Below are 10,440 nucleotides of genomic sequence, written 5' to 3' on the forward strand. Positions count from 1 at the left end.
GACCTTTGATTCTTTACAAAGCCTCAGGACCAGGGACTGGACCACCCCTCTGTGTGTTGTGGATAAGAGACAGAGGGTGGGGTGGGGTGGGGGGTGGGGGGACCGTTCTTAAAATAAGAATGTGGTTGAGCAAAGGAGTCCCATGGTATCCTCTTAAGAGGGGCCCCTGGACCCTTTTTCTTCCAAGTTTATGGGGCAGATGCATGGGCTAGCAAGAAGGTATACATTCAGAGGAAAGTGGTATTCTGAACATACAACCTTCTTCCTGTGAGGCTAGGTGGGCTGAGCCTCCTATCCGAGGCACTGCCCCTCAATCCATTTCCTTCTCTTAGCATTGGGCAGGTGGATCAGAAGGAAACAGTCAAGGCTTTATCCTTGCATGTCTGATTTCCTGCACCCCTTAGTGTGGAGCCAGCACCTTGGGTCTCCATTCCCCAGATATTACCTCTCCTTATCAGCATTCAGGATTATGTGGCTGTGGAGGGATTCTTTCTCTCCCAAACCTTAGGCCCTCTTCCTTGAATTCACAATTATTAAAAAAAAAAATTGTTTTGTAGGAACAAGGAAGTTGCTAAGTGGATTCTTACCATTTGATTTTTCTCCTCCCTCTCCCCTTCAAAAAAATAAGCCAAATGCTTGGTGAAGAAGTTGAACACTTGGAGGGTGCTAAGGCAGGGCAGCAGGGTGACAGGGCCATGGGACACCTGACAGGAAGAGCCAAGAGCCAGATACAGCAGGCAGGCTTGGCCTCTGAGTGCACCCATCCTCTTTGCAGAGGGGCAAGAACAGCAAGCTCAGGAATCCAGCACAAGTGTGAGGGGTGAAGCCGGCTAGCTGCGTCTCCAGAAGCCTTCCCATCCCTCAGCCCCACGTGCCTTATGGCTCCCTCTCTCCAGGGTCCCAAGCCCCTCTGTCGTCGACAGAAGTGAGACTATCTGGTCTCCAGCCCTCCGCACCGCAAACCGGACCCCAAGGATGTGAAGCCACTGCAGGTCACATGTGTCCAAGCCCTCCTGTGGGTTTCTTCTCCCTCTGCCTGTCCTCCAACCCGGCTTTGCTGGCCCTGGAATCTCTGGAAAAACAAACTTGGGAGGTGAAAACTTGAGTCGATGTCTTGGTGGGGTTTTCTTGTGTGTTTCTGGCAGGCGTTTTGGGAAGTGGCAAAGGAGGATTTTGGTGTCTTTTTTTTTCCTTCCCCCATTCTTTCTCCTTTTTTGATGTCAAACAAAGGATGAGAACCCAGCTATGGGTGCCCGGGAGCCCGGGGCAAGGCTGCTGGGGGGACGGTAGAGGGTGCTCTGCTGACTTGGGGGGTTTGGGGGGTTTTGGGGCGTTGGAGTCCGGCTGGCCTTGGGCCGGAAAAGGCTGCCTTGCTGGGTGCTGTTGCTGTTGGGGACAGTGACGTGGTCAGGTTCGCCGGAATCGCTCTCTGTGTAGCTGTAGGCCTGGGCCCGAGAGATGCCTTTCTGTTGACGCCGCCAAGAGTTGTAATATGTGGGGTCACTGATGTAATGGTTGACGAATGAGTGGGCTTTCTGGGTGTTCGTGTCCACTTCGTACTCGCTGTCACTCCCCTAGGAGGAGAGAATCGGGGTGATCTCAGGGGGTCAAAGGCACGGAGCATTCTGGCTCCGTTCTCTGCTCTGCCTCTTTCAGGACTAGATCGCAACCCCTCACTACCACAGTGTCTAAGCATTTTGTCAAGCTCCGCCCCACAGTTACCTGGCACCGGCCAGGTATGCCTGACTCACTATAAAAGTGGTTGCTTGCCCTCTCAGCTCTCTCTTGTTCTCGCTCTGTCCCCTCGCCCCTTCCCCCCTCTCTCCCATTCACCTCCCCCCTCTCTCCACAGGCTCTCCTCTTCTCTCCTCTCTCTCTCCCTCTCCCCCTCTCCCCCTCCCTCTCCACCTTTCCCCCTCTCCCCCTCTCCCCCCCCCACTCCCTTTCCCCCTCTCCTCCTCTCCCCCACTCTCCCTCCCCCTCTCCCCCTCTCCCCCTCCCCCTCTCCCTCTCCCCCTCTCCCCTTCTCCTCCTTCCCCTCTCCCTCCCCCTCCATCCCTTTCCCCCTCCCCCACCTCCCTCACCCTCTCTTTGCCTCTACTATTCTTTCAACTCCCCTCCCTGCGCCCTGAATACACTATTCTATACTATATATAGAATATATATAGTATATATATATATTCAGGCTGGTCTTTGAAGGGGAAGGGATGCCTCAGTGTGGGCCCGTAGAGGCACCCTCTTCCCACACTTGAATACACCTCCACCAAACATATTTCTTTCCTCTTCATCTTTTTAATAAACACAACAGTGTCCCTTCACATCGACTTCCCTCTTTCCTCAGGGAGAGCCAGTATGAGATGATGACCAATGAGCCGTCAGAGCATGAAGGCACGTCTTTTTCTCTTTGTGATACTATGGCTTCACCCATGCCAGGCAAGTGTTCAACTAGTGAGCTACCCTGTACCCCGCTTTCTAGTTTTTTTCCCCCCATTTTGAGACAGGGTTTCCCTAGGCTGGCCTTCAACTCACTATACTGGCCTTCATCTTGTAATTCTTCCTGCTTGGCTTCACGATAGGTAGGATTCCATAGGACTGAGCCAGACCTACACAGTCAAATTTTAATCTTTACTCTTCCCAGTTAAAATAAAATTCAGTCAACATAAAGCCAACCATTTAAAAGTGAACAATCCAGCACTGTTCTGTCTCTGTGTGACCCTGAACCTATTAAGCCCCCCACCCCACCTCCAATACACCCACACATCTATTTTCTGTCTTCAGGAACAACCAGTTCCGATTCTTCACCCAAAGGGGTGTACATTATATACTTTCTGTCTAGCGTCTTCTTTTTGTTTGCTGGTTTTTGAGACAAGAGCTTGTTTGTCAGCCCGAGATGGCCTATAACATACTATATAGCCCAGGCGGCCCTCAAGGCTGTGACAACCCTCATGCTTCAGCTTCCTGAGTTCTTGGAATTACAGATGCCATACCCACCTGTGTCTGGTGTCCTTGACTTAGCACACTAAGTTAAAGACAGTTTGCATTTCTGATCCTTGACTATCCATGACAAGTTGCTATCTAAAAATAAAAGTTGTATGTGTGTTTTTTGTTTGTTTGTTTTGTTTTGTTTCAAGACAGGGTTTCTCTGTGTAGCCCTGGCTGTCCTGGAACTCACTCTGTAGACCAGGCTGGCCTCGAACTCAGAAATCTGCCTGTCTTTGCCTCCCAAGTGCTGGGATTAAAGGTGTACACCACCACTGCCCAGCGGGTTTTTTTTTTTTTTTTAAGATTTATTTAATGTGTAAGGATGTTTTGCTTGGCTGTGTACCATATGTGTACTTGGTCTCAAGAGGTCAAAAGAGGGCAGTGGACGCCCAGAAATTGGAGTTATGAACAGTTGTGAGCCACCCTGTGGGTCTTGGGAATTAAACTAGGATCTTAGCAAGAACATGTGCTCTTAACCACTGAGCCATCTCTCTAGCCCCCAAATGCATTCTAATCTGGGTCTGTACTCTGAGACAAGGGATAAAGTTTGAGCGAAAGATTTGGGAAGCCTTAGGCAGTGAAAAATGCAGATGCTTACCCATGTATGATTCAGGCTACAAGTAAGCCAGTTAGCAAACCGTCATGAAAATAATGTCACCAAGGGATAGAGAGATAGCTCAGCAGTGAAGAACATCTCCCACTACACCCAAGAACCTGAGTTCGGGTCTCAGCCCCCACGTTGTGCAATTCACAACAGCCTGTAATCCCAGCTCCAAGGACTCCGTTACCCTCTTTAGGCTTTTCTGGGCTCCTACATGAATCTGGGCTCCTACATGTGCATGAATCACAGAATCTCATACACACATGAAACTTTTTTTTTTTTTTAAATGCTAACAAAAGCTCCAAATTCTCCTATGATGACTTTGGAGGCCCTCTGCCCCCATGAGTGTAAAATATTCAGTTATTCTAAACCCTGTTATGACATTCTGCAGTTCTAGGCACATGTTTCTGCAGGAGACAAGTCAGTCTGAATCGTAAACTGCATCGTGGAGCTAAAATTACCTCTCACCCCTCCCCCGCCCCAGGCTTCCAGCCACATTTTGAGAAGGGGTAAGACAACAGACGGAGACTCTGGGGAACAGAGCAACTAGGATGGAGAAAGGCATACTTAGTGACATGCAGCCCAGAGCTTGTCACCAAGGCTGCCTGGCTGCTACCCAGTTAACGCCTCGCCTTCTTCACCCCTGCCCACCACTGTCCCTCACTGACCAATTCACCATTCATATGAACCTCAGGAAAACATGTTCGTTAAGGAGAATGCTGGCAACAAAACCCAGCTTGGCCAACACCAGTGAGTTTGGGGGTGATCCACTGTGTCCTGTTTGACATCTGAAGCAATTGAAGGTGACTTTGTTCCTAGAACTGAGCCATGGAAGATGGGATACATAACATGTTCTAGGGACAAAGCCTTCTGTGGCTTCTAGACCCTCAAGAGAGGCAAAGCTATGGTGACTTCTCGGGCAGGCGCTCCCGGGGAGGCAGGAGTTGCTGACTTGGCATTTCTGTAATTAGTTCTCACACCTCTGTGCTGCAGCTGTGAATTCACTATGTGAATGCTAAGGCTGCCTGGTACATGCCTGAATGCATGTTGCCAGGGTACTCATGCTTTGGGAACACTGTGTTTGTGAGTACTGATGTTGCATGGTACTAGTGCTAAGTGAGTACTGATGTTGTGGGAGTACTCCTGCTGTATCATGGGTACTGAGCACTGAGGTTGTAGGAGTACTCTTGCTGCATCACGGGTACTGTTGCTACGTAAGTACTGATGCTTCATGGGTACTGTCAGTGAAAGGGTGCTCATGCTATGTGACTCAGCGCTGATTCTGTGAATACTAAGGGGCCTGTGTGAGCACTAACATTGCATGGGTACCAGTACCATGTAAGTACTTATTCTGAGTACTGATGCTATGTGAAAGAGGGAGCTGATGCCCAGTGAGTACTACTGGTGTGCAGGTACTGGTACTATGTACTGAGTGCTGATGCTGAATGCAGAAACAGGGTTTATGCGGATGCAGGTCTGGTGGGGTTTTAGCTCAGATCTGCCTGACTTTCTGATGTCCACCCTGGCACTTAACCTGCACTTGCTCTGGAGCTCCCGGAGGAGAATGAGAGCCCTACCCTGCCCCACAGTGAGACAAATACCCCTCAGCCATTGGCTAACTTATGTCCCCTCCTTTCCATCCCACCCTTCCTCTTCACCTTCCTGCAGTCTAAGCTTCTCCCCCTTGCAACCTCCAAGTACCATCTTCACCAGGAGGGTAGAACCCACAGTGGACAGTTCCTCCAGTCAATTAGCCTGGGGTTCAAGGCAGCACAATGTGAGCCTCTTTGTGTGTGTGTGTGTGTGTGTGTGTGTCTGTCTGTCTGTTTGCCCAGCTGCTTACCAAGAACAAAAGACAGGCAGGAGGGGTCCATATGCAGAGGCCAGGCTAATACCCTGAGGCTGGAGGCTGGGGGTGATGGTGATGGTCATGGCAGTAGTGGTTGTATGTGTGTGGTGTGGTGGGTGGGGAGGTTGTCTCTCTTCTGGAAGGGTCTGGAGGTGTAGAGAACAAGGTTAGATCTTTCTACTAGTGTCCTGTCTTGAAGAGTTTGCCAGCATCTCCAAGGCAACTAGAACTTTGGCTAGCCCTAGGCTTACACATTTGGGAGGAGTCCCGGATCGTGGTGTGCCACTTCTACAATGCACGAGCCTCTGGGGTCAGAGGTGGTGGCATGGCCCTTGCTAGTAAAGCATGTTTGTAACCGCCACTGGTGGGCTTTCAGCCTTGGTGGACCGGTCTGCAAAATGGTAGCTTGTTACCTATCAGGCAAAAAGGAGCCAAAGCGGCGGGAGTAGAATAAATTATATTATTGGGGAGAAAGGCTGGGGCAGGGACAGAGCCCCCTTGGGAGGCTCCAGGGATTGGAGACTGCCTCAGTGATGTCACTAGAATGGGACAGCCTCCCCTGCTAGCCAACCATGGGCGGGGTCTGGTTTGGGGATGGGGTGGGTCTTCCAGGCCCAAATCTAAAAGCCCATTTAGCTATACCATCTCAGGCCAGCAGCTGGTATCTCATGAGCACCCACTGGATGCCTGGCCCGCTGGGACAGCAGCTCTGACAGATGGGAAGGCTGGAAGTGGGGGTGGGGGTACTCAGGAGGTGGGGTCTGAGCTTTTGACTAGTCCCTCCTCCAGCTCCCCCGGGGTCAAGGAAGAAGGGGAGGATCTTTGCCTCAGACTAACAGGACAGTTCCCGCCTCCACCTCCCTGAACATCTGTTTCTTTTCAGGGTGGGGGAGGGGTGAGAAGAAAGACTGTGAGGGGAGCCAGGGGCTCCGATTGTAGCTTTCAGCCCTCTCTCAGTAACTGAATGCGGCGTCCCAGGAGCAGGCAAGCACAAAGGGGGCTTTCAGGGACCATCCTGCCAGACCATCAAGCGGCTGCTTCAGTTCCCTGGGCTCTTAACAGCTCCTCAAAGCCCACTCAATCAGCAATTACTCAGTCACAGGAGCGGGAGGACAAACGACAGGCTGGGGGACAGGAGTGGGGGAGGGACGCAGAAGGAAGGCCAATTCTAGAGAAAAGGCTGAAATCCCAAAGAGAAGAAAGAGCTCTTTGCTTGTTCGCTCATCTACTGTACCAGACCAGGCTGGTAAATGCCTCAGGGCATGTAAGAGACAGGTTTGAGATCTGGGACTAGGTAGGTGGTGTGTGTGTGTGTATCCCTGTTCTTATTTTGAGGACTTCAGAGAGTAAGAGAACCCCCTCTCTCATCTGGGGTCCAAGGGGATCTGTCCTGCCTGGCCACATTCTGGACACAGTGCTCTGGCCCCGCCCCTTGGATATGCTAATCTTTGGGGCGGAGTCACCACCTTCTGCAGGCGTTGGGGACTGGAGTTGGAGAGGTTGCTAAGGGGTCCCTGAGAATCTTCAGAGGACTTCACTGATGTCCCTGTGAGGGGTCATTTTCAGAACTTTGGGCTCTCCGTGTAAAAACAGCTTGAAAAATGTCAGCCTAGGCAGCCTAGCTGTCTGTCTAGAATGTCTGTGGTCAAGGGCCTTGGGGAGGTTCCTGAGGGAGGTTTGGGATGGATGCTGTCCCCAGAGTCATCAGGACAGAATGAGCCCTGGTAACCTGCTCTCTTGAGCTCTGTAACCAAGAGCTTAATGTTGGTCATCTCTGAGTATCTGAATCTCCCAATGCCTTATGGGACATCAACTCATTACAGTGGTAGGGCTGTTGGGCTCTAAATGAGATGCATAAAACATGAGGTTTGCCATGGATAAGGTACTGACCAACTTCTCTGTCCTGTGGCATCTTTCTCTTTGGACTAAGGAGAGTGAGAGACAGACAGGGCTTTAGCTCAGCCTGTTCCAGGGATGGCCCAACCTCATGGACAAGAAACAAAACGGACAAAAAGATGAGAAACCGTCAGCAGACGGAGGCCTTACGGGAAGGGTATGGTGTACCTGACTCGGACTAGCACACACCAAATGAGTACCCACATCTTCCAGGAGCGCCCCCTCCCCCTGTCACCTGCCTTTGGGTAGTAACCTTTCCCTCAAGTCTCTTCAGTGGCTCAACTTGCTCAAACATCAGGAAACAGAACGAAGTTTGGACAGCCTTTTCTTCCTACAGTTAGCCTTTATGGTTCCATGATATTTGAGAATCGAGACGTGTGATTATTACAGGTAGCCGTCTCCGACAGACCATAATAAGATGTCACAAAGCATCTACTGCCTACTGCTGCAGCTAATACCGTAGACGTATCTGGTGCTAGATATCAAACCTGGGATCCCCTAAACCTACCACTACCCCTAACCCTGTTAATATACAGGCAATGCCACTGGCTTGCTCTCAGGGACCTAGCAACTGATTATATCATCATTTAGCCAGGTGTGCTAGGCATATGCTGCAGACAGAAGGACCCGCCCCCCACCCCAGACTCTGCCTGCATGATCGCTTTCTCTCTCTGCCTGTTCGCACTCCCATCTGCCTCTCTGCATGGCAATTTCTCTGGCCCCGTTCTTTGAGACCACTGAACCGGCCCAAGAGCTGCCTCCAATAAACCCGCTTCTATATTTTTAATCCAGCTTGAATTGGCTTATTTTGTTTAGTGGAGAAAACCTATTATCTGGTATCATGCAGGAGTATGGACCAATGGTTGTTGAGTGTGTTCCCCTGAATGTGTTCCTCAAGGAAGGAAGCAGTGGATCCAAGAATGAGTTCCACAGAGATGGGAAGTCAACACTTATTCCTTCGACATGCCTGGTCCGAGTAAAGAACTCTGAAAGGTACAACAGGGAGCTGGGGGGTCTGGATTTCTGAAGTGTGTATGACCGCTGCCCTCCATACCACCACCACTGTTTCTTATTGTTTTAACCTAGAAATGATCATAATGCCATCAGTACTTCCCAGGGATTTAGAGTGTCATGTACCCATAATTCTTAGGGGCTATCCTGACTCCTAGTCCTTAATAAATAGATGTGATTGGTCCCGCTTTTCCCCATAGATTTGATTTAAAAAAAAATGAGCTTGAAGCTGGTCAACCATGATCCCGCTAGGACCTGGATATTAAAATTGGAAGACATCGGCTGTGGGCTTAGTGTTTCTTTTCCATCGAGTGTATGTGTGTGCTAAATATACATATTTTTTTCCCCTGCTAAACTTGTGCTGTTATTTTGAAAATGAGTTGGAATGCAGCCAGGCTGCATTTTTAGACATTTCACCAAACAAGCCACAAAGTTCTTTGGGTGTGCCTTTCCTGTGCTGGGATGGGGGATGCTATCTCTAGTACCTCTTGAGGCACAGTTCTGGGTCCTTGGGAGGAACCAGCCTCTGCCTCTATCCCTTCACCCACAGCCCTCTGGGGTCCTTTCTCACGCTGTATCTTATCATATATGTTTATTTTAAAATCAAATTGACATTTTGTTTGTGACTATCTCACAGGATAGAGGCTGGACAGACTTGTATCAGTTTGGAGAATGAGATTTGGGTGGCCTGACTCAGAATATAAACCAGGCTGCATATGCACACTCCTGCACAGAGGACCTGGGGGGGGGACCCCCCTCAAAGAGGCAGTGATTCTCTCAGAGCCACTGACACTGAGGGGGAATGGTTGCCAATCCTCAGGGACCTGCATTTGTCATCTGCCTAGGACGGCCATCAGGGAGGATACATCACACTCCAAACCCTGACTGATAATCCAGAGAGCTCCGGCAGGGCTGAGTGCAGCAAGGGTGTCTGAGGGAAAAGGTCAGCTGCTCTACCTCCAGATGTAACCCTGCAGATCCCAAGAAGCTCCTGGATGTGTGTGTCAGAGCCGTGTCTCTGTCACCTCCATGTTCTGAGAAAGGCTCAGGAAACAGGCCAGAGGCCAATGATATAGTTCAGGGGTAAAGTTGTCATCTTGCAAGTGGGGGACTTGGTGTTCTATTCCCAGGACCAGAGAGAGATAGGGGGAGGGAGAGACAGGAAGATTTGAGAGAAGTCAGAGACAGCTTCTCCCTGTGACTCTGCTGGCACTGTCCTAAGCCCTGGAATGATGTAGAAACACAGTTCCCATGGTCATCAAGCCTAGGAGTGCAGAAGAAAGCCATCTAGAATTAGGGTCCTGTGTTCCTGGTAATTACAGAGCGGTGAAGCTGCCTGCCTGGGGTCCCTTTGGTGACACTTAAGAGATCTGGGATGTGGCTATTTACCAACAGCTAGGCAAGCACTTTAATGACAATATAGAATGCAAGTATCACACTGGGAATAGGGACCCTGCTCACACCAGTGTCTTCTCAGTGTTTTCCCAGGCACTGCCATCTCTGAGATGCTAGGGTCCTAGTGAACCTGGAATCTGGGTTCTCTGTAGTGGTCCTAAAACTAAATGTTTGTTTTTCAATAATACTATTACAGCTGAAGGACCCAATTCCCACTTCGTACCTTTTCCAGAGCCCCTGAAGAGTCAGGTACCACATGGCTCAACTTCATCCTGCTCAGTGTCTGTACCACACTACCTCCCGTGTGTGTGTGTGTGTGTGTGTGTGTGTGTGTGTGTGTGTGTGTGAAGGGCTACTAAAAACCCTCCCAGTGAGAGTCACTAAGAGACAGAGTGAACTCTATGGAGGTCTTAGGCATCATATCACACAGCCAAGTGTTATCTTTCACATGAACACATCCCCTACAACAGCCCTCTGGAGAGATAGGACTATCATCTGAATGTGTGTCCAAAGCTGTGTAGGGGTTGGGAGGGTGTGAAGTGGGTAGGAGTATTGAGAGGGATGGGAATAATTTTAGTGCCTAGAACACGTATTGTCTTTAGTCTTTAAATGTGGATTTGACTTTTCTCCTTTCTTCTTCTTCTTCTTCTTCTTCTTCTTCTTCTTCTTCTTCTTCTTCTTCTTCTTCTTCTTCTTCTTCTTCTTC

At 49.9% G+C, this 10,440-nt stretch overlaps 1 protein-coding gene across 1 annotated transcript in view; it reads right to left on the bottom strand.

The window, feature by feature from the left end:
* Window positions 1-347: 347 nt before the first annotated feature.
* Sdk2 (sidekick cell adhesion molecule 2) overlaps window positions 348-10,440 on the bottom strand; it is a gene marked incomplete at its 5' end in the record, with an annotated part of 93,780 nt that continues 83,687 nt past the window's right edge. Inside the window, one exon of the mRNA XM_028761291.1 lies at window positions 348-1,574. Coding sequence (XP_028617124.1) covers window positions 1,221-1,574 — 354 coding nt within the window. The remainder of the gene's footprint in view (window positions 1,575-10,440) is intronic.

The sequence above is a fragment of the Grammomys surdaster genome, unplaced genomic scaffold, assembly GCF_004785775.1.
Source record: "Grammomys surdaster isolate TR1022 unplaced genomic scaffold, NIH_TR_1.0 126906, whole genome shotgun sequence".
NCBI classification, from domain to species: domain Eukaryota; kingdom Metazoa; phylum Chordata; class Mammalia; order Rodentia; family Muridae; genus Grammomys; species Grammomys surdaster.